Genomic DNA, 24,935 nt, shown 5'->3' with positions numbered 1-24,935 from the left:
GGAAACATTTTTGGACCTCAAGATATTACTAGAGGACACCATATGAAGATGAAGGAAAAAAAAAAAAAAATCTTCCCTGTTCGAAAGCGCTACATATAGCTTCTCGTTGTCAAGTTACAAATGACTGGAATTCATTGTCTGATATTGTGTTAGCATCGAGAATTGAACGTTTTAAAAAGAAACTGTGCCATCACATCACATGGCAAACATATGGCAAAAAGAACTAAAAAAAAAAGGTGCTAAATTTAAGCAGACGACGGAAAATAAAGCTCGGGGGCAGACGACGTTATTTTTTAAGAACTACCGCTGAATCACTCCTAACATTAGTCAAACTGGTGGAACAAATTTCCCACATCAAATTCTATCCCTGGAGTGTGTGTGAGGGGCCAAGGCGCCAGTGTTTACAAGTGGTGCTGAGGGCCATTGATTTCTTCCTCGAGGCGCAGCAAAACATTGGCGCCCGAGTATGGCCTCCTCAGGTACGGGATATTTGACCTTATCGGACCAAATTAATGACAGCGACGCATGTTTACTCTCTTATTAGTACTTACACGGACAGAAAGACTCTTATACGTGTAGTTCCATGGCTAGTCGTGCCCAAATAGGCGTGACATTAGCGAGAACAGGCCAGAAATGTGACGCCTCGCACCCATCTCGACGTTGTTATTGATGGCACGAAATTCGATCAGACAATAAACGGGGCGAGTGACGCGTCGTGGCCGTCCTGGCGGCGACACACGGCCAGGGACACCCATGCTCCAGCCCCTCAGAGGCAGCTGTGTGTCCGTAGAGCTGCCCACTGGGAACAGGCAGCCAGAGTAGGATAACATGCTTTGTTGATGGTCGAAAATACCCTCAGATAAAATAGAGGACAGTAATTCCCTCCATGGCCGGGGAGACGCACACTCGAGTCATCACAGAGCCAGGTGTGTACAGGTAGAACTGGCAGTGAAGGAGCTGAATGTCTTACAGATGGCCCAAAGTACAGTAGATCTTTTGAGAAAGATCTCAGCAAGGGTCGTTGGCCGTGTTTGCATCAAAGATTGCATGAAGCACATCCCAGTGATAGCAGGATGAATGTTGATGACTGTGCTAGCATCAAGGACTGTAAAAAGCACGTCTTGTTGTGACCCTCAACACGACAAAGGCCTTGTTTGATGGCTAGCTGTAGCACTGCCCAGCTCCAAGGTGTCATGCAATGGCCCACCAGTACCTACACTATTGTTCACTCTCTGACGCTTCCTTTAGAGGCACACAACTACCTGGTGCACTCAGCTGTCAGGGCCACACCCACCTGCCACCACTAGACCTGCCACGGGATGGGGGAATTGAGTGGCCTCACACCACAGTATTGTAATGCCCCGACGAGCTTCTTTTTCTAAATCCTTCCTATTTCTCAACACGGCCTCTGCGTGTATCGAAATAACACGAGAAATTAATCAAGACAAGGAGAGGGTATTGCCCGGCTGCCTGGGATTGAACCCGCGACCAGCGTGACGGGAGAGCCACTCCTTACCGAGTCAGCCAAAGAGGTATCCCACTGGCTAAGTGGATTATGGGAGGCTCGTTCATCAGGCCCTATGTAGATTAATTTCTGTGTTGACAATGTGACATAACTCCACAATGTCCCTTTGAGACATACCTCCAATATTCCCATTTTCTATCAACCTCGGAGCATGGGCCATCCTACCTGTTACCCCTTCGGGGAAGCTCAACAGAACTGCAGGAGAGGATGCCCACCACTATGCCACCACTGTAATGCCCCGACGAGCTTCTTTTTCTAAATCCTTCCTATTTCTCAACACGGCCTCTGCGTGTATCAAAATAACACGAGAAATTAATCAAGACAAGGAGAGGGTATTCCCCGGCTGCCTGGGATTGAACCCGCGACCAGCGTGACGGGAGAGCCACTCCTTACCGAGTCGGCCAAAGAGGTATCCCACTGGCTAAGTGGGTTATGGGAGGCTTGTTCATCAGGCCGTCGCCGCACTACAGTAAGATGTGCCCTGAGGAGCAGGAACAGTGTGGCCTTTATGGCACCATGCCACAGGCCTCATTGGGCTCAATGGGCCCATGAGGCTATGATGGGTCTCTGCTCAGTTCACATTTTGTAAGTTTTGAATGTAGAAAAAGGAACCAAAGTTTGTATTGCACAGAGCTGGCCCTCACAAGTAAGTGGCTTTGTAATTACCTTACATCCCCTCACGCTGATGCTCTGAGCCGGGTGAACAGCGGTGCCCAAAAAGCCTGGGTGTGAGGCTGGAGGGAAGTGTGTTCCTGGGGTATCAAAAGTCTTGACTCAATCCTCCTAGAATACAATTAGATATAAACACTAAAAAGAAAGAACTAGGCTCAAGCTCTTGACTAATACTTTGTTTCCTCTATGTTTCAGGTGAGGAAAAGGACGATGGCCAAGATGAGACAGGTGAGGCAAACCAATCCTTTTGACTCTGACATACTAGTTATAATAAGGCAGCTCTGGATTGATCCTATCCCTGCATGTCCTGGTTTGGTTCTTTCGTTTTCAGATAGAGTTGTGTCTTAAACAGTGCAAGAAGAACTAGCACAATTTTCAAGGGATGCAAGCTACAAACCGCTCAACCAAAAGTAATTTAGAAAAGTAAGCAGGTCTCTGAAAGGTTCAAACAGTGTAAAAGGCAGACCAAAATGAGCAAGACTCAATAAGAAAGTTAAATATGTGAAGAAAAGTCAAACAGTGCCCACATGGGTTCCATATAGCACATCAGCTACTATAGCTAAATCATATTTGCCCTCATCTCCATGGTGAAATGGTTATTATTTTTTTTTTACAACAAAGGAGACAGCTCAAGGGCACAAAAAAAAAGGAAACTATTAAAAAAATGCCCGCTACTCGCTGCTTCTATAAAGAACCCAAGGAGGTGGCCGAAAGAGGGGTCAATTTCGGGAGGAGAGGTGTCCTGATACCCTCCTCTTGAAAAAGTTCAAGTTGTAGGCAGGAGGAAATACAGATGAAGGTGCACAATGCCTAGCTACAAATCATGGGACTTGAGTTTGAATCCCACTAACCAGTCAGTGCACAGTCCATCCAGCTGTTCATCCTCCCTTGTGAGCTGGTCAATAAATGGGTGCCTAGGGAAACCTGGGGAAGGTGAACTGTGGCAACCCAGATGTCCCACTCGCCCTGTCTCCGGGTAATGGGTTATTTCCTGCCACAGGCTGAAGGGCCAATATGATGGAGGTGAGCACCAAAGCCACGAGCATATTAAGCTCATGCCCCAAACTTTACCTGTAGTAAAGGCGGGGGCTAACTCAAGCCTCTGAAGATTAAGAAGACCAGAGCACTGAGCCTTGATGTCACTTGGAGAAGGCAACTATCCTGTGCTGCTCTCAGACTTCACTGCTGTCTGCTGAATCTTAGAACTCCACATGTTTTATTTTTCATATGTATGTTTGTATCTACATACCCCCCGCATACACGCTCAAAGATGATTCATGAAGTTAAGGCCAAGTTGGATCATAGTAAATATAGAGTAGGGTATTAAAGGAATTAGGTGATGTACTCAGTGACCCACTAACCGACATCTTTAAGATGTCGGTAAATACCGGTTATGTGCCCAGCCTATACAAAGTAGCTAATGTGACGCCAATTTTCAAAAAGGGGGACAGGTCAGCTGCTTCAAACTATCGCCCAATTCGCTTAACATTGGTTATAGGCAAGATGCTGGAGTCCATAATAGCCAGGAACATTCGGGAGCATCTAGAGAAACATAGCTTAATTCATGACTCGCAGCATGGGTTCACTAAAGGTAGGTCATGCCTCACCAATCTCTTGTCCTTCTACAATAAAGTATTTGAGGCAGTAGACAGAGATGAAAATTATGATGTAATCTATCTTGATTTTAGTAAAGTGTTTGACAAAGTTCCTCACCAACGACTGTTGTTTAAATTACAGGCTCACGGAGTAGAGGGTAAAGTTTTGAACTGGGTCAAGGCGTGGCTTAGCAATAGGAAGCAAAGAGTGCAAATCAATGGTAAAAGATCTGACTGGGGATGTGTTACGAGTGGGGTCCCACAAGGTTTGGTATTAGGTCCACTCTTGTTTATTATTTATATCAATGACTTAGATACAGGAATTAGTAGTGATGTCAATAAGTTTGCAGACGATAACAAGATCGGTAGAGTAATTGAGTTGGATCAGGACGCTAGTATTCTTCAGGGTGAACTAAACAGATTGTATGACTGGGCGGATAAATGGCAGATGGAGTTCAATGTAGGGAAGTGCAATATTCTGAGTGTAGGTAGGAACAACCCCTCTCATAACTATTGCTTAAATGACACTCTCATAAGCAGGTCTGGGTGCGAGAGAGATTTAGGGGTCTTAGTGAGCTCTGATCTCCATCCAAGGGCACAATGCATTCAAGCTAGAAATCGAGCAAATAGGGTACTGGGATTTATTTCAAGGAGCGTAAGCAACAGAAGCGCCTGTCTTCCTCAAGCTATATTTAGCATTAGTTAGACCACATCTTGACCATGCGGTTCAGTTCTGGTCATCTTACTATTGAATGGATATCAAAATGTTAGAATCAGTGCAGAGAAGGATGACTAAGATGATTCAGGGGTTGAGAAACTTGCCATATGAGGAAAGACTCAAACAGTTAAACTTGCATTCTCTAGAAAGGCGAAGGGTGCGTGGAGACATGATCGAGGTTTATAAATGGATGAAGGGCTTTAATAAGGGGGATATTCATAAGGTTTTGTTGGTAAGAGAACTGGGTAGGACACGAAGTAATGGGTTTAAACTGGATAAATTCAGATTCAACAGGGACATAGGCAAAAATTGGTTTACTAACAGGGTTGTGGATGAGTGGAATAGGCTTAGCAGTCATGTGGTGAGTGCCAATACAATTGTCACATTCAAAAATAGATTAGATAAATTCATGGACAACGATATTAGGTGGGGTTAGATACACGGGAGCTTAGGTTCAAAGGAACTGCCTTGTACAGGCCTACCGGCCTCTTGCAGACGGGACAGTACAAGCGTAGCTCCTCTCCCATATACCACAGCTAGGGAAACACACACACACACACACACACACACACACACACACACACAGAAGTTTGAGAAATTTGGAAGAGCGGGAAAAAAACTGGTTCAGGAAAATGAGAAGTTGAAAGAGCAGTTGGCGAAATATAAAAAATGGTAAAGAAAGGACTAGGAGTAGTAAGAAAGGAAAATAAAGACCTGAAAGAGATAATGGGCAAGGAAGAAAGAGTAAGGGAGGAAGTACTGGATGAAATAAAGACATGGAAAATAGAACCTGAAGAAGCTAACATAGACTTCCAGGAAATAATTGAAAAGCAACTAAAAGAAGAGAAGGAATATGTAGAAAAAGAGGTGGTCAAGGTCATAAAAAAAATGAAGATTTAGTGAGAGATGTAGTGGATAAAAACAAGAGTGTTATAATATTCGGAATGAAAGAGAAAAACATCACATATAAACCAAGAAGGGATAAGGAAGAACTTACGTCAGTGAAAGACTTACTGAAAAACTTAAATGACGAGGAAATACAGCCTTGAGGAGGAGGTGGAAGAAATTATAAGGATGGGCCCCAACATAGAAGGAAAAACAAGATTTGTTGAATTAAGACTAAAATCACAAAAGGTAACAGGAAATATTATATCGAACAACTAAACTGAGGGAAATAGACGAATGTAAGGAAATAAACATAAAGAAAAATAGAAATGAAGAAGAAAGGAAGAAATGAAATGAATTACAAACAGAGACAAAAGAGAGAAATAAGCAAGATCAAAAGAGGAAAAAAAAAGGTTTTTTTTTGGAGAGTTATGAGAGACAATAAAGGAATGGTACTTACCGTAACCCCTTCACTCTGGCGACTTTTCCAGAGCTTTGGTGACCTGTTCGATCAAGCCGAGTTTGATGTGCAGCGGTGGGAAGAGTATCCTGTCTCTGTCCACCAGAGGATTGTTTACGACGTTCCTTGCTCTGCAAGGCACCAATTCCTCCCGTACAGGCCAGTCCTTCTTCGTGTAATGCTGAGCTTTGTCCCTACTATCCCACAAGCACAGAAAACACGGGTACCTGGTGAACCCGGACTGTTGTCCCAACAAAATACAAAGAGTACCAGTTAGTCAAAAATTGGTGCATGTAAACTCTTCAGAATTTTTTATTTTTTTATTTATTTATTTATTATTTTTTTTTACGTCTTTGCATATGGCGCCGGTAGGCTTATTTGGAGGGGTCTGATGGTATGGCCCAGCCCGTTGTGGCGCAGGCAAGTGTTTATAGTGACGCCATCTTGCATTGGCTCATGCTGCCCCCCGGAGCTCATCTTTAATCCTAGAATCTTGAGTCTGGGTTGATAGGTGGTCTTCTGGACAGCATGTGGGTAGTTTTAAGCCACTCGGCGGCTGCTGAAAAATCCCAGCTTGGTGTCACTGGGCGGGGCGCGAACCCGTGTCATCCTGAATGCGGCGCCGTCACACTATCCACTCAGCCACCGCCTTAAAGAATTAAGAAAGAATTTTGCCTCATATAAATAGAAAGTACCCGTACGTGTAAAAAAAAAATGTAGAAAACATCACGTGGCAATAGATAAAAAAGTTGACCTGATTGAGCAAAACCAATGTGATTTTTGGATTCAGCACATCAAAATTGTCCTAAACCAGCTAAAAAAACTTAGACGATAAATTTGTTGTTGGCCAGTGTATAATCCATCTTTCTGTATCTCCGACACCCTTTTCCTTCACGGGAACTTCCCTCCAGGGCAGTGGCTCCCAACCTTTTTTGTCCTGTTCCTCCTTTTCCAGTTACTTTTTCACCTGTGGACCCCTACAACGAAATAGGGCCAAATTTGTCACCTGGGCCATGAGTTTGACACCCCTGGTACCATTAGCTAATGTAGAGCAATTCTAGCATTTAACTATTCAGTTTTAAGGATTATGTACAGTAGTATGAATTTTATTCTGAGCTGCATGTCTCCTTTTAGCAGTATAATAAATTTAAAAATAATTAAAATCTCTATGGACCCCTTGAAATTCTTCCATGGACCCCTGGTTGGGAACCACTGCTCTAGGGGGGGCGCCGTGGCAGAAGTGTCTCCATCTCTCCTGTTCTGGCACTCCCTCTCAGTACATTCAATCCTGCAACTTTCAACTCTTTTGCTCCAATACTCACTCACCCTTTTGCAGGGTTGGCAGTTTAAACCAAATGGTTTAAACCAATAAAAAAAAAAGTGGTTTAAACCAACTAATAAAACCATTTTTTTTCTTTTCTTTTGTGTGTATCTTTGTTAGTTTCATCAGTAGTGTGGTTTTAACTATATGTAATATTTTAATTACGTACAGCAGGGTTGGCGGTTTAAACCACGGGTGTCATTTTAGTTATGTACAGCAGGGGGTTGGTGGTTTAAACCAGGGGTGTCAAACTCAAAACCCTTCGAGGGCCAATTCATACTCTGAAGTGCTGTCATGGGGGCCAACAAGGTAGAAAATACATTGACAAGATTGAAGTTACAGTGATACCGCGGGCCATTTGTGACTATCCCACTGGCCATGAGTTTGACACCCCTGGTTTAAACTAAAAGCCCATCAATAAAACCATTTTTTTGTGTGTATCTTTGTTAGTTTCATTTCTCTCTCTCTCTCTCTCTCTCTCTCTCTCTCTCTCTCTCTCTCTCTCTCTCTCTCTCTCTCTCTCCCCCCCCCCCCCCCACTTGGAATATGCAGTACAGCTTTGGTCTCCTCACCATGCAAAGGACATTGCTAAATTAGAAGGTGTTCAGTGTCGGGCAACAAAAATGATCCCTTCCTTGCGAAACAAATCCTATGAAGAAAGGCTTTCCACCCTTAACATGTTCTCTCTTGAGAAACGTCGCCTCCGAGGAAAACTGATGGAATGTTTTAAAATACTTAATGGTTTCACGAATGTAGACAGAACAAAATTGTTTATGATCGATGACACTGCGAACGAGGAACAATGACATAAAACTCAAATGTAGACAAGTAAATTCAGACTGCACCAAATTTTTCTTCACCAACGTTGTAGTGCGAGAATGGAATAAGCTCCCACCATCAGTGGTCCAGTGTAACACGATTGACTCCTTTAAAAACAAGCTCGACCGTCACTTCCTTGAATTTAATATTAACTAGAGTAGAAAAGCAATGTTTTTTGAGCTATCTGATTAGTTTAGATTCACTTAGGTTTAAGGACAGACCACCTAGTCTGGACCATGAGGTCTGTGTGGTCTGATTTTCTATGTAATTCTATGTAATTCTCTCTCTCTCTCTCTCTCTCTCTCTCTCTCTCTCTCTCTCTCTCTCTCTCTCTCTCTCTCTCTCTCTCTTTTACAACTGTTTTTGTAGCATGCAATTGGAAAATTAGAGGAGGGCCTTCATGTTTTACTACACTTTAACATTGCTATTAAAAAGCATGTTAGAGAAGCTGCATTTTGCCTCTTTTACAGATTATATGAAGATCAATGAATATATTGCTAAATCCATCTCTAAATTTATATATTTTTATTTATTTATTTATTTATTTTCACATCAAAGGATGCGGCTCAAGGGCAACAAAAAGAGTACACGAAAAAAAAGTCCGCTACTCGCTGCTCCCACAAAAGTAAAAAGTAAAGAGTAGCCAAAAGAGAGGTCAATTTCAGGTGGAGAGGTGTCTTGGTACATTCTTCTTGAAAGAGGTCAAGTCATAGGCAGGAGGAAATACAGACGAAGGAAGACTGTTCCATAGTTTACCAGTGAAGGAGATGAAAGAATGGAGATGCTGGTTAACTCTTGCAAAAGGGATTTGGACAGTATAGGGATGAGCATGAGTAGAAAGTCATGTGAAGCGGGGCCGCGGGAGGGGGGAGGCATGCAGTTAGCAAGTTCAGAAGAGCAGTCAGCGTGAAAATATCGATAGAAGATAGAAAGAGAAGCAACATAACGGTGGAATTTAAGAGGTAGAAGGCTCTCAGTAAGAGGAGGAGAGCTCATGAGACGAAGAGCCTTAGCAAGTCCAGAAGAGCTGTGTGAGGAGAGAATACTTCCATGCTTACATAAATATTTGCCCCAAATATTTAAGCATGGAAGTATAAACTTAGTCCATTCTCCATCCTAACCCGAACATCCGCTATTTTGCTCCGGTCTAACAGAAAGTAGTGTTAGCTTAGTTGTCGTGTATGATCTTCCTTCTGTCCATGTAAAATTCCATTGTAGCTTTTCTATACTACATGGTATTCTTCCTTTTCGTGCCAACCTCAACTGGAGGGACTGGTGGGAGGGGAGGAGCCTTCGCCTATGCTGTCCTGTGTCTCTTACTCGTAGATTAGAGTAGATGGTAGCAACAACAAACAGCCTAGTTAGGACCAAGAGGTCTGTTGCTGTTTGCTTTTCCTTTGTACTTCCTTTGTACTCCCCCAGCCTTATCCTACACTTCATTGTGCTCTCTGCTCTAATTCTGTAAGGCTTTGCAAAATCAATGACCTGTTCTCTCGCCCTCTCAAATACCATAACCTTACTCTTTCCAACATTCACTTTCAGCCGTCTCTTCTTACACACCCTGTCAAACTCATCCACTATCCTCTGCAGCTTTCCCTCATTCTCTCCCTTAGTTGAATGTTTGCTAGGAATAGGGAAAGTCCTGAGAGAGTGGAAAAGCAAGGATATAATTGCTATTTATAAAGATGGATTCAAATTTAATAATACATCAATGTAGTAAATATCCTAAACATTGATTACATTACATAACAAACAGCGTCTGTATTCTGCTCTTCACATGTTCACTTACGCTTCTTTGCTCTACACTGTTCATGCACACCCCAACTAGTTTGCCGTCAGCAGCGCCTTAGTCAAACTTTGCCGCAGGTACGACCGACTCTGAGGTGGTGCTGGACCTGTGTGGCCGGCGACTCAAGAGGCTGGAGAAGGCACCGGCCAACCAAGCCTATGCCACGGCCCTGGTGCTGGACAACAACAACCTGCAGAACCTGGCCAACCTGGACAGTTATGGGGAGCTGGAGAGGGTGAGTGGTGTGCCTGTTGGTGGTGGTGGTGTTATTGCCATTATTACTGTTATTGTCAATGATTCTTATTATTTACTTTTTTTCTTCTTCCTCTTCTTTTTCTTCTTTACTTTTTTCTCTTCTTTTTCTTCTTCTTTTTCTTCTTTATTTTTTTTCTTCTTCCTCTTCTTTTTCTTCTTCTTTTTCTTCTTTACTTTTTTCTTCCTCCTCTTCTTTTTCTTCTTTTTCTTCTTTACTTTTTTTCTTCATATTCTTTTTCTTCTTTACCTTTTTCTTCTTTCTCTTCTTTTTCTTCTTTACTTTTTTCTCTTCTTTTTCTTCTTCTTTTTCTTCTTTTTTTTTTCTTCTTCCTCTTCTTTTTCTTCTTCTTTTTCTTCTTTACTTTTTTTCTTCTTCCTCTTCTTTTTCTTCTTTTTCTTCTTTACTTTTTTTCTTCCTCTTCTTTTTCTTCTTTACTTTTTTCTTCTTCCTCTTCTTTTTCTTCTTTACTTTTTTCTTTTTCCTTTTCTTTTTCTTCTTTTTCTTTACTTTTTTCTTCTTTCTCTTCTTTTTCTTCTTCTTTTTCTTCTTTATTTTTTTGTTCTTCCTCTTCTTTTTAATCTTCTTTTTCTTCTTTACCTTTTTTCTTCTTCCTCTTCTTTTTCTTCTTTACTTTTTTTCTTCTTCCTCTTCTTTTTCTTCTTTACTTTTTTCTTTTTCCTCTTCTTTTTCTTCTTTTTCTTTACTTTTTTCTTCTTTCTCTTCTTTATTTTTTTTCTTCTTCCTCTTCTTTTTCTTCTTCTTTTTCTTCTTTACTTTTTTCTTCTTTTTCTTCTTTACTTTTTTTCTTCTTCCTCTTCTTTTTCTTCTTTTTCTTCTTTACTTTTTACTTCTTCCTCTTCTTTTTCTTCTTTACTTTTTTTCTTCATATTCTTTTTCTTCTTTACCTTTTTCTTCTTTCTCTTCTTTTTCTTTTTTCTTTTTCCTCTTCTTTTTCTTCTTTTTCTTTACTTTTTTCTTCTTTTTCTTCTTTATTTTTTTCTTCTTCCTCTTCTTTTTCTTCTTTACTTTTTTCTTCTTCCTCTTCTTTTTCTTCTTTACTTTTTTCTTCTTCCTCTTCTTTTTCTTCTTTACTTTTTCTTTTTCCTCTTTTTCTTCTTTTTCTTTACTTTTTTCTTCTTCCTCTTCTTTTTCTTCTTTACTTTTTTCTTCTTCCTCTTCTTTTTCTTCTTTACTTTTTTCTTCTTCCTCTTCTTTTTCTTCTTCCTCTTCTTTTTCTTTTTCTTTACTTTTTTCTTCTTCCTCTTCTTTTTCTTCTTTACTTTTTCTTTTTCCTCTTTTTCTTCTTTTTCTTTACTTTTTTCTTCTTCCTCTTCTTTTTCTTCTTTACTTTTTTATTTTTCCTCTTCTTTTTCTTCTTTTTCTTTTTCTTCTTTCTTCTTCTTTACTTTTTTCCTCTTCCTCTTCTTTTTCTTCTTTACTTTTTCTTTTTCCTTTTCTTTTTCTTTGTTTTTCTTCTTCCTCTTCTTTACTTTTTCTTTTTCCTCTTCTTTTTCTTCTTTTTCTTTACTTTTTTCTTCTTCCTCTTTTTCTTCTTTACTTTTTTATTTTTCCTCTTTCTTTTTTCTTTACTTTTTTCTTCTTCCTCTTCTTTTTCTTTTTTCTTTACTTTTTTCTTCTTCCTCTTCTTTTTCTTCTTTACTTTTTCTTTTTCCTCTTTTTCTTCTTTTTCTTTACTTTTTTCTTCTTCCTCTTCTTTTTCTTCTTTACTTTTTTCTTTTTCCTCTTCTTTTTCTTCTTTTTCTTTACTTTTTTCTTCTTCCTCTTCTTTTTCTTCTTTACTTTTTTCTTCTTCCTCTTCTTTTTCTTCTTTACTTTTTTCTTCTTCCTCTTCTTTTTCTTCTTTACTTTTTTCTTCTTCCTCTTCTTTTTCTTCTTTACTTTTTTCTTCTTCCTCTTCTTTTTCTTCTTTTTCTTTACTTTTTTCTTCTTCCTCTTCTTTTTCTTCTTTACTTTTTTCATCTTCCTCTTCTTTTTCTTCTTTACTTTTTTCATCTTCCTCTTCTTTTTCTTCTTTACTTTTTTCTTTTTCCTCTTCTTTTTCTTCTTTTTCTTTGCTTTTTCTTCTTCCTCTTCTTTTTCTTCTTTACTTTTTTCTTCTTCCTCTTCTTTTTCTTCTTTACTTTTTTCTTTTTCCTCTTTTTCTTCTTTTTCTTTACTTTTTTCTTCTTCCTCTTCTTTTTCTTCTTTACTTTTTTCTTTTTCCTCTTCTTTTTCTTTACTTTTTTTCTTCTTCCTCTTCTTTTTCTTCTTTTATTTCTTCTTTACTTTTTTTCTTCAGAGAGAAGGATAGAAACCATAGGAGGGTAGTTTGGAAAGCAAAGATTTGTGCCAGACCCTATCAAAAGCTTTTGATATGTCCAGCGCAATAGCAAAGGTTTCACCGAAACGGCTAAGAGAGGATGACCAAGAGTTAGTTAGGAAGGCTAGGAGATCACCAGTTGAACGCCCCTTGCGGAACCCATACTGGCGATCAGACAGAAGGTTAGAAGTGGAAAGGTGCTTTTGAATCTTCCGGTTAAGGATTGATTCAAAAGCTTTAGATAGACAGGAAAGTAAAGCTATAGGGCGGTAGTTTGAGGGATTGGAACGGTCACTCTTCTTAGTCACAGGCTGTACAAAGGCATACTTCCAGCAGGAAGGAAAGGTAGATGTTGATAGGCAGAGACGAAAGAGTTTGACCAGGCAGGGTGTCAACACGGAAGCACAGTTTTTAAGGACAATAGGAGGCACTCCATCAGGTCCATAAGCCTTCTGAGAGTTGAGGCCAGAGAGGGCATAGAAAACATCATTTGGAAGAATCTTAATAACAGGCATAAAGGAGTCAGAGAGGGGGATGAGTAGGAGGAATATGCCCAGAATCGTCCAGGGTGGAGTTTTTACAGAAAGTTTGAGCTAAGAGTTCAGCCTTAGAGACAGATGAGACGGCAGTGCTGCCATCAGGGTTAAGGAGAGGAAGGAAAGAGGAAGAAGTGAAATTGGAGGAGATATTTTTGGCTAGATGCCAGAAGTCACGGGAAGAATTAGAAGAAGCAAGTAGTTGACATTTTCTATTGATAAAAGAAGTTTTGGTAAGTCGGAGAATAGATTTGGCACGATTCCGGGCTGAAATGTAAAGGTCAAAGTTAGCGGGAGTTCGAAGGCTCTGGAACCTTTTGTGAGCTGCCTCTCTATCTTTAATAGCACGAGAACAAGCATGATTAAACCAAGGCTTTTTAGCATGAGGAGTAGAGAAAGAATGTGGAATGTATGCCTCCATTCCAGAGACAATCACCTTTGTGATGCGCTGGGCACGCACAGAGGGGTCTCTCCTGGAAGCAGTAATCATTCCACGGGAAATCGAAAAAGTACATCCTCAGGTCGTCCCACCGAGCTGAAGCAAAATGCCAGAAGCAACGCCTCTTTGGTGGGTCCAGAGGATGTACAGGAGCGATAGGACAGGATACAGAAATAAGGTTATGATCGGAGGAGCCCAACGGAAAGAACAGTTTGACAGAGTAAGCAGAAAGATTAGAGGTAAGGAAGAGGTCTAGAATGTTGGGCCTGTCTCCAAGACGGTCGGGAATACGTTGAGGAGAGCAAAGTTGTAGGCTTGTTCACCAGGCTGGTCAGTGAAAGAGGATGAAAGCCAAAGCTGGTGGTGAACATTGAAATCTCCTAAGATGGAAATTTCAGTGAAGGGAGAGTGAGTCAAGATGTGCTCCACTTTAGAGTTCAAATAGTCAAAGAATTTTACATAGTTAGTAGAGTTAGGTGAGAGATAAACAGTACAGATGTATTTAGTAATAGAATGACAATGAAGTCTTAGCCAGATGGTGGAAAATTCAGAAGAATCAAGGTCATGGGCACGAGAGCAAGTGATGTCGTTGCGTACGTAGGCGCAACATCCAGCTTTGGATTGAAATTTAGGATAGAGATAGTAGGAGGGAACAGAGTAGAGGTTGCTGTCAGTAGCCTCAGAAACCTGTGTTTCGGTGAGGAAGAGAAGGTGAAGTTTAGAGGAGGAGAGATAGTGTTCCACTGTTCAACTTCCACAGAATGAAAATTAGAACGAAGACCGAGAATGTTGCAGAAATTGATAAGGAGGAGGTTCGAGGAGTTATCAGGACACCTCTCAAGTCGGCAGCCAGAAGGGGAGTCCTCCCTGGGGGAATTTATTTTCTCTTTTTCTGCCTTCCTTTCTTTTGCTACTACCAGTTTTTTTAGTGTCTTTTTCATCTTCTTTTTTTTTTATTATTATTATTATTATTATTATTATAGCCACCATCCATTCTTATCAGTAATTCACTGTCATATGGCAGCTGTCTATTGCCAACAACCAACTGGTGCGGATGTACTGGTTTGCACGGATGTACTCCCTGCGGGTGCTCAACCTTCCCAACAACAACATAGTGCAGGTGGAGGGGCTCAGGGAACTTATCCACCTCATCCACCTCAACTTGGCCAGTAACAAGATCAAGGTGAGCAGAAGTGATGCTAATTTGACGTAACAACAAAAGGTGACAGAGTAGGAGGCATAAGCACAGTTTGTTTGTATTTTATGAATGGAGGAGGTGACTTGAGTTTAAATATTTTGGGACAGTTCTGTGTAAGCATGGAAGTATGGAAGGTGAGGTGAAGCAGTGAAGGGCATACAAGTAGTAGGTTTACTTGTATATCTGTTATGACATATATCATCCCTAGCCTAACTTTACCTCCATGCAGATTAACTCAGTGCTTCTCAGGCATACACAGTCTGTTATTCCCCATAAGGCGTATGGTGATGTTACATGAGCTTTGTTGATAGTAACAGTAGAAATAATAGCTAAAGAAACCTAGTTATGCGTAGAGTAGTAGAAAGGCAACCTGAGAATTTAGTATATTTTTTCAGAAAAATAAGGTCCCTATGTGAAATTATGAGAATGAAAATGCAGTGTATGCAATAGTTCTGTCTGTGCAAGGGGCCCCTCATAGATACTTGGCTCCTTTACGTGGAGCCTCCTTGCTGTGCCACTGTGGAGGGAACAGACAGATAGATAGAAGTAGATAGAAATAGAGGTTATAAGAATTTTGTGTGTTTGTGTTTGGGGAGATAGGGGGAGTGTTTTATACATCTAATAATCATCCACATGCCCATTGTTACCAGACCATTGAGGGCCTAAGCTACAACCGCACACTGGAGCATCTCAACCTCTCAGGAAATGCAATCTCACACGTCAACGACCTCTCCATGCTGAAGAGCCTGAAGGTGAGTGCTGATTTAGGATTCTGCACCAGAAGTTAATGTATGGTAGGAGGATGTATGCCCCTGATGGAGTGAAGGGGATGTTGGAGAGATTTATGGGTGGGGAGCCATGTGTAAGCCAACCAACATCTCGTAACCTTATGTCCTTGTTTACGGATGGGAAACACAGATGGGGATTAGCTTACCTTAACCCTCTCGCGCACCGTAATTTTCCAATAAATTTCTGTTCTGCTCATCATACATTTCTCAGGCCTGACCGGCCTTTTTTTGCCACCGCGATACTCTACATTCCCGGACGTATTTTACCCTCACAGATATATCGTACCCCAATAAATTTGGTATCAATGGCTTCATAAAGACTTGTACTAGAACACGCACAAATAAAAATAGAGGAAAATATATATACAAGCAAAACAAACTTGTTTAAAGTCTCCGTATAGAGTATTGTAGACAATAAATCCGAAGTACCAACTCTTCCCCACTCGCTAGCTTGAAATTTTGTGGGCCAACTTTTTTAGCCAAATATATGTTTCAAAGTGGAATTTAGTAAGGATTCTTGTGGTATCCTCAAATTTCTCATACACCTATTAGTTCCCGAGATACACCAAGAAAACTGTATTTTTTTCCTCTCCCGTCAGAGTAGGCTAACAAATAAAAATCGCTCAAAGCTCGTCATCTACGCTCCTTAGAAAGGTTGCCATATGTTACCATTAAGAAACTTATCCCAACAAATGACGCTTCCAAATTTGACACACTTTCACTGAAAAATTAATTTTTAATCAATTTTTTATCTTTTAAGACGTGTTTCGCGTCATCGTGCACCAGGACCTTTTACCCTTTGATGACGCGAAACGCGTCATCGTGCGCAGGAGGGTTAACCCAGTAGCTGTGGGGATCATGTTTCTTAAAGGCTCCTCTAAGTGAATTAATGAGAAAAAATCATCACTCACACATCATTATATAATATATATCAACACATTTGTGGTCAGTTTATGCATCCTCTATTTTGGTGGGGTTATGTCCAGCCACAAATTTGGGCCATCGCTAGTATGCGGTAAAGCCACAAATTTGGCCCGTCGCTAGTACGCGGTAAAGCCACAAATTTGGCCCGTCTCTAGTACGCGGTAAAACCACAAATTTGACCTGTCACTAGTACGCGGTAAAGCCACAAATTTGGCCCGTCACTAGTACGCGGTAAAGCCACAAATTTGGCCCGTTGTTAGTACGTGATAAAGCCACAAATTTGGTTTGTCACCAGTATGCGGTAAAGCCACAAATTTGGCCCATTGCTGCTACCGGGTTAAAATCTTTTGTGTTGCCCTTGTGTCAACACCTTTGAAAATTGATATAGGAATGTTGAAAGATGCACAGAGTAGAGGCGTCCATGGGAGTACAAATGCTTCCCTGCATACAAACATTCATGATGCGAACTTTTGATAATGCGAACACTTTTCTTTGAAGTCAGAATTTTGAGCGTGGTGGCAGCAGTGCAGTAAGCGCTGAGATGTAAATAGTAGTACATTACTCTAGTTGCATCATTCTTATGTGTACTTGAGCTGTCTTCATAAATGCAGTGTTATTTGTGATTGTTACACCTCCAACATTTCTAATATATCCTGTATATGTATAATTGTTAGACACGAACAAATGGATATACGAACAATCACTTGGAACTAAACTTGTTTGTAAGTAGGGGAGACTTTGTAGTTAGCTCCCTAGCCTCTTTAATATCACTTAATTAAACAACCACAGGGGTAAACAATCAGGAGATGCCATGTGCAGGCTAACTGGCTTCTCAAAGTCTCTTCGTGTGTGTCTGTTTGATGGAGTCTTGCTTTACTTTGGCCGTGAAGGGTGGTGGTGGTGGTGGTGATGGTGCATGACAGTGGCAGAAGAGGAAGCGTTGAGAGCATATTACCAAACAGTCCAACATGGCAGGTCTGTAAGCTCCCAAACCAAATACTAAAGGCTACCAAAATTTCTTGTGTAATGACTGGTGCTCATGGAGAAGCTAACGAATTTGAGAAAGCTATGCCAGAAATCTGATTTGTATTGACTTCTGACTGGAAACCTTGACCATCATGGATTGCAGGTTGCTGAACTGTGGCACTACTGGTCCAAAGTAGAAGATAGATAAAGTCATGCTAACAGATAGGCCCAATTGACAAATATATAATCATTTTAAAGAAAAACATGTGATGTATGACTTTCCAGGAGCTGTTTTTGCACCGTAACCGCATCAGCACATTGTACCGCTGCAACAAGTACCTCCCCCCCAGCCTCATCATCCTGACACTCTCCGACAACACCCTCACCGACCTCAATGACCTCTCCAACTTGTCGCACCTAAACCACCTTGAACAGGTCACCATACTCAACAACCCCTGTCTTGACCCCGTGCAACCCACTGGTAAGTCTGCCACCCCTGACTGATGGATGGGTAGTTATATAGTAGCCTGGTAGTCATATTGGTTCAGCACCTTACATATAAAAGTTGGCTGCAAAATATTAATTGAGGAATAAATTTAGCCCCTAGAAAGTAGTAGTGGTAGTAACAGTAGGAGTAGTAATAGTTGTAGTAATAGCAGTGTAGTAATATTAGTGGTAGTAGCAGCAGCAACAGCATTAGAAGTACACCAAACTCAACTCCATATTAGACCAGTGTCACCCTCAAGACTCATCCATTGTTTTGAGCTACTTTAATGCGACTACTGGCACTGATAGAGTTGGCCATGATCTATGTGTTGGTCCCCATTACTCCGGTACAGGTAACTCTCGATTTACGCGAATTTGGTTTATGCGTTTTTGAAATAACGCGGGGTCCAAAATCCAAATAAATGTTTAATTTACACGTTTTTTCACTTTTACGCGATATTTTATGGAGTGGCCACCAGAATGCAAGATGGCGCCACTATAAACACTCGCCTGCGCCAGAATGGGCTGGGCCGACCATCAGGCCCCACCTGGAAGAAGCCTTGGGCCGACCATAAGTCCCTACCGGGAAGATGCCTACCGGTGCAATAGGCAGCAACATAAAAAAAAAAAAAAAGAAAGATGTCTCAAGCAACTGGACTCACACGGCGCCGCGGTCACACAGCTGAGCTCAGTTCTTCCCGCGTGCCACTTGAACAACAATACAGTACCCACGCTGCCACACTACTCAACAACAACAACACCCTCGCTGCTGTGGAGTGGCCACCAGATGTCTCACACAACTGGACTCACACGGCGCCGCGGTACCAATACTAGCCAGTCGCTCATGGTGTCCCTCATTTTTTCCTCACACGAGTGAGGCTGAGACTGAGTGCCTGAGTGGATATCTTGGTGATATGGATATCTCTCTCTCTCTCTCTCTCTCTCTCTCTCTCTCTCTCTCTCTCTCTCTCTCTCTCTCTCTCTCTCTCTCTCTCTCTCTCTCTCTCTCTCTCTCTCTCACAATACTCACAGAATCGAGAGTTACCTGTACCAGCAAAACCAACAGCTCTCTTCTGAATTTTGTAAGATCCAGGAGGTTGAGAATTGCAGACTCTTAGTACCAGAGACATGAGGTGCACTGCTGGAGCAGGAGCAGCAGTGCTGGAGAGGTGGCTAAAAAGACTGACCACATCCTTGTAAGCTCTCATTGGAGTATTCTTCAGAACCGCAGGGGTTTCCAGAGTGCAAAGTTCTTTGCAACTAATCATAGGCATGTTGTTGCAATACTCAAGCTTCATGTGTAGTGCGGCGACGGCCTGATGAACGAGCCTCCCATAACCCAATTAGCCAGTGGGGTACCTCTTTGGCCGACTCGGTAGGGAATGGCTCTCTCGTCACGCTGGTCGCAGGTTCAATCCCAGGCAGCCGGCTAATACCCTCACCTTGTCTTGATTAATTTCTCGTGTGTTTCGATGCATGCAGAGGACGTGTAGGAAAATAGAAAAAGGGAAAATACAAATCTTGGGCATGACAAATGTCATGTCAAAAAAATCTGGAGATGCAATCATACTGTGTATCATCTCAGGAAACAGAAAGACTTGGCATGTGCCCACAGTGGTTCAATGTGCTCAGCACCCTTGAGGACCTTATAGAACTCTGGGATACCTTCAAATGTGCAACTCTCCAAGCTCCAAAAAAGTGCATTAGAGACTATCCAAGGTCAAGAAGTGGTTTTGCCTCGAAAAGAATTGCACTGCCAGGCTTGCTGAGTAAGGACAGGTATAGGGATAAGTATACAGTATATTGATATCAGAATGAGAAGCAGCGGTTTGTTTACATTTTGTCCGATCTACTGTTGGAAATGACCAAAGTGAGTAGGCTTCTCACATACTGAAAGACTCATTGGGATTTTTCAAGGTATTTTTGAGAAAAAAAGGTGCATCTTTTAATGCCTAAACAGTGGTACTGTACTATAATACAATATCCAGAGACATCAGACATTAACCCTTTCATTGCTAAACGCTCGCAGCGAGCGTTAGGCATATTTGCTGGTGCTGCTAAATGCTCGCTGTGAGCTCCACCCGCACTCAAATCTCCTGTGTATGAAAGTGTTCCAACACTAATTCTCACAACACAGTATTGCCAATTGAGTGGATTCTTCACTAAATTTGGTGGAAAATCATATCAGCCCAGCGCGGCAAATCTACCGATGAGTAACTGGTGGATGTTCTTGCCCAATATAGCTGCATTTTTGCATAGCTTCACCTATCAGCTGACTGATTCTTTGACCAAATAGTTGTAAATATTGCAGTTGGCAATACTCCCTTGCCAGAATCTGAAGAAAAGATGTCCGCAGTTCCCTCAATACGGCTGATCATCCCGCACGCACTGACGTAAGTGTTAACATTCAACACTCCCTGAACGTGCATGTACGTTCGCAAGAGAGGCATACATAACCGACTCCTATAGATTTGGACCTCCTCCTCCCAATGGTGATTTTGTTTTTTATCTGTGATGAATAGTTTTTGAGATACAGAGGTTAAAAGAGACCCCCCATTGGGCTCCCCGACTGCGCCTGAGGGGATAGTCGCATCCGCACCGCGCGCAAGGAAAGGGTTAAGGCTCGTACCAAGAGTCGTGAAGGTCGAGCCGCGTACCTTCCCTTCGACAATGTAGGCACGGCCTCAGACCGTGCCTTCAATCCTTACCACAAGTCGCTCATAAAGGTAAATGCACATACACACACTGCAACCTTCTTTTCGCCTACCAGATCTAATGCACGCACACACATACAAACACACAGTGCTATCCATGGAGATATAATACCTCCATGGTGCTATTACAGCCATAATATTGTCCGTTTCATTCCGTCTGTCCACTCGTGAATGTAGATGTGGCACCTGCGCATTGTGAGTTTGTGATTGCGTAAAGATCATTTGAATGTTTGTGTATCCTAAAAATCCTCGAACCATTGTATATGAACCACAAACAGAAGATTTGCATCGATAATATACCATACAAGAACACGAAGAAACAACTTTGTATATCAAACAGTATAGTTTGATCATACACGAACAATCTATAACCTTTCAGATACTCATATTTCATCTCACTAAGGGATATAAAATGACATACGACTCTGCAAGTGACTATACATAGGAATTTTGTTGTTGCATGTATAAATAACATGGGTAGCCTAATATATTCGAAATAGTCTAGCATCGCATTCAACAGTTATTATTTATTATTTCATGTTTTTTTCCATTATTAATCGTTAGTTGCATGCAGTAAATTAATAAGATACCCTTATTTGCACTTGCAGAGCCAGATGTCTTAACTGAAATGAGAAAGAATTTGAAAAACCATAGATCGCTGGATAATGTGAGCCACGAAGGCTCCCACCTGGCTGGTCCCTCTGTGCTTTGAAGGCGTGTGCTGTTGTTGTAAACAAGTCAAACATATTTGCTGCAACTATAATATATGACTTTCCAATTAGGGAAAATATTTTCTCAGGTAGTTTTAACTGAACCGCAACTATTTGCCGCGCCAAATTTGGAAAATAAACATATTTTTCCTCGAAGGTCTGAGGGAAGACACGGGGTAGACCTTGCCTTCCCTTCGTCTTTCCCGCAGACCTTCGTTCCAAAAATGCTAGTGACTATAGGTACGCACCGTCCTTCCCTTCGATCTTCGTCGCTAAACCTTTGTGACTCTTGGTACGGGCCTAAGTCATCCTTGGAGGTATCAGCTGATGAGTCTGGCGGGTCACCAGATGTCGGTGGCTTTGGCTTCATGGGTCTGCTGATTGAGCCTTGGGGAAAACATTGTAATATGGCGGCTGCTTCCTTTCACGTATCATCTCTTTCATAATTTCAGTGTAGGAAATGGAAACAGTTTCAAAACCCACTCTTCATTTGATAGTCCTGTTTAGTGATGGTCCATGGGTCATTGAGAGCTATTCTGTTCTTCTTGCATCTCTGCATTTCTCCTAGTTTTTCAAGCGTCCATGTCAGCAATGTTGTGCTTCCCTTTTCTTGTAATTGTTGTTCTTCATCCTCTAACTCTTCCTCCTCTAACTCTTCCTCCCTGAGTGATTCTTGTCTTTTTTTCTAATTAATATTTGTCTTTGATGTGGGTGAATAATGTCTGGGAGCCATGTGGAAAGCACATGAAGAGGACAATGAAAATTATAGCAATACTGATGACCCTGTAGGATGGCGTGTGACTGAGGAGTGAGGCGGCGGCAGTGATGGTGTGGGTCCCCTGCAGCATTAGTTTATGCTGCTGACACACGCCCAGCGTGAATTTCAAATTGATGCTGGACATTTAACAAAAATTTCACACATACATTTTTTTTCTAGAATAACCCTTGAATCATCAAATCCGTTAATAAAAGAAATTTGCAAATAAAGGGGAACGCTGTTTTAGTAATCTCCCTTTTAAAAGTAATATGTGTACAAGTCAGCCTCCTTAACCCATCCGTTGCGATTGGCACAGATTTGGCTTTCACTGGTAGCCTGGTAGCATATGCTCCCAGGTCTTTCTCTGCCTCTGGTGGATAGTGGAGTGTTTCCGATGTGGTATTGTGTGAGGGCAACGACCACCTGGGCAGCGAACAACTTGTACATGCTCGCTGCTCGTCCACATCAAGCCGTTCGACACCTTGGACGAACTACCACGAGGCAAACGACTTGTACATGCTCACTGCTCGTCCACATCAAGCCGTTCGACGCCTTGGACGAACTACCACAAGGCAAACGACTTGTACAGTCGCGTTATGAAGTGTTGACACAGTTTGCAATGACTTTCGTTCAAATAATACATAATATTATTCGAAGGGAAGGGATGTTTAGGAGTGATTTTATAATAGATACACAAAATGTGATACTGAGAAAGGAAATAAATTCAATAGAGTGTAAGTTTTTACCTTATAACGATATATTAAGCAGCTCTGCTGAAACATTTTAATACAGTTTTTGTTCAAGATATTAAAAGAGTCAAATGAGTTCTATATTAAGACTAAGTATATATATATATATATATATATATATATATATATATATATATATATATATATATATATATATATATATATATACAGTAAAACCCCGATTATCCGAAAGCGGATTATCCGAAAAACCGGATTATCCGAAATTGATCTGGATAATGCAATTAAAATTTAATTTGTTGCTATACTAAAACGTTATAAAACATCAAAAATAAATAAAAGTAACTACATATGTACTATATTAACACATTTAAAATTGATAAGAACAGTTAAAATGAATATGCTTTCTAATACGTATTGCCGAAATAGCTTGTAACGAATAGATCAATGTATTAGACAAAAACATTAAACAAACTCTCAACAACACCCCGTCCGCACCTTCGCCCAGCAAGGACGTGAGTGCGGCGAACTAACAAACTACTGCGACTACTCACACCGTACTCTCAAGACAACGACACAAACATGACTCCCCTCTCCACTCCATGCCACATTCCCCTTCCAACATACGAGTTGCGCGATAATATGAGTCATCATACTGTGTCTCCACCTGCACGATGCATCAAGGTCACACTTGCACTCTGCAACATTCACAATTCAGATCTGCAACTCACAAGTATCAACATACACTGGTCCAGACAAGGAGACACAGACAAACCTACAATAAAACATTTACATCACATGTTTTAAGCGTACTACTTTGTTTAGCGTAGCGTGTGTTTGTTTGGTTTCATTGTTTACATCGTCAGTCGGGTGGAGTCGCACACACACTTCACACTGATCGCATGGCGATCAAATAAACATAAATCCGGATTATCCGAAAATAATCGTTTTATATATATATATATATATATATATATATATATATATATATATATATATATATATATATATATATATATATATATATATATATATATATATATATATATATATATATATATATATATATATATATATATATATATATATATATATATATATATATATATATATATATATATATATATATATATATATATATATATATATATATATATATATATATATATATATATATATATATATATATATATATATATATATATATATATATATATATATATATATATATATATATATATATATATATATATATATATATATATATATATATATATATATATATATATATATATAAACCCCTGTTATTCTCTATATATATTTTTTTGATATCTGATTTATACGATTTATTTTCTCATATTCTTTTGTTTTTGGGTCGGTTTTCGTTGCCAATTTAACTGTGGTGTCTCGGCAACAAATGCTTGAACAAATTACACGCTGATAACAAAAACAACACATGTTTAAACATACGTTATAAAATGTTTGTTTGTAAACGTCGTGTCTGGACCAGTGTATGTTGATACTTGTGAGCATTGCAAATGAATGTGGCTACATAGCCTATCATTCCAATACATTTCTTTTCACCTGATTCACATAGAGTACACTGTTAATTTTCACTGCATTTAATGGAATCACTGATATTTATTAGGTGTGTGCAAAAGTAGACTTCAAAATTATGTAGTTTTATAAAAGTCGGTAGCGAATGTTTCCCCGAGGGTAGTTGCCAGATGTCGCCATCCGTTTCCGAAAGATTATGAAAATTGTGTCAACTCTTCGTAGCGCGACTGTACATGCTCGCTGCTTGTCCACATCAAGCCGTTTGACGCCTCGGATGAACTACCACGAGGCAAACGACTTGTACATGCTCGCTGCTTGTCCACATCAAGCCGTTTGACGCCTCGGATGAACTACCACGAGGCAAACGACTTGTACATGCTCGCTGCTTGTCCACATCAAGCCGTTCGATGCCTCGGATGAACTACCACGAGGCAAACGACTTGTACATGCTCGCTGCTTGTCCACATCAAGCTGTTCGATGCCTCGGATGAACTACCATGAGGCAAACGACTTGTACATGCTCGCTGCTTGTCCACATCAAGCTGTTCGATGCCTCGGATGAACTACCACGAGGCAAACGACTTGTACATGCTCGCTGCTTGTCCACATCAAGCTGTTCGATGCCTCGGATGAACTACCATGAGGCAAACGACTTGTACATGCTCGCTGCTTGTCCACATCAAGCTGTTCGATGCCTCGGATGAACTACCACGAGGCAAACGACTTGTACATGCTCGCTGCTTGTCCACATCAAGCTGTTCGATGCCTCGGATGAACTACCATGAGGCAAACG

The 24,935-nt window shown here is 40.8% G+C and overlaps 1 protein-coding gene across 5 annotated transcripts in view; it reads left to right on the top strand.

Moving 5' to 3' along the window:
• The first annotated feature begins 265 nt into the window (after positions 1 to 265).
• Positions 266 to 24,935, top strand: part of LOC126999228 (uncharacterized) — a 67,033-nt gene continuing 42,363 nt past the window's right edge. Inside the window, exons 1-6 of one of the 5 annotated variants that reach the window (XM_050861574.1) lie at positions 266 to 479; positions 2,393 to 2,425; positions 9,862 to 10,019; positions 14,360 to 14,518; positions 15,184 to 15,285; positions 17,497 to 17,692. In XM_050861574.1, the coding sequence (XP_050717531.1) occupies positions 467 to 479; positions 2,393 to 2,425; positions 9,862 to 10,019; positions 14,360 to 14,518; positions 15,184 to 15,285; positions 17,497 to 17,692 (661 nt within the window). In that variant the 5' untranslated portion in view covers positions 266 to 466. Of the gene's footprint in view, positions 480 to 582; positions 927 to 2,392; positions 2,426 to 9,861; positions 10,020 to 14,359; positions 14,519 to 15,183; positions 15,286 to 17,496; positions 17,693 to 24,935 lie in introns of those variants that run through there. The other 4 variants (XM_050861573.1, XM_050861572.1, XM_050861571.1 and 1 more) reach the window with 4 other exon arrangements.

Source organism: Eriocheir sinensis, chromosome 16 (assembly GCF_024679095.1).
Source record: "Eriocheir sinensis breed Jianghai 21 chromosome 16, ASM2467909v1, whole genome shotgun sequence".
Classification (NCBI taxonomy): Eukaryota; Metazoa; Arthropoda; class Malacostraca; order Decapoda; family Varunidae; genus Eriocheir; species Eriocheir sinensis.
Note: the sequence above shows the minus strand (reverse complement) of the source record. Positions and strands in the feature narration are given on the sequence as shown.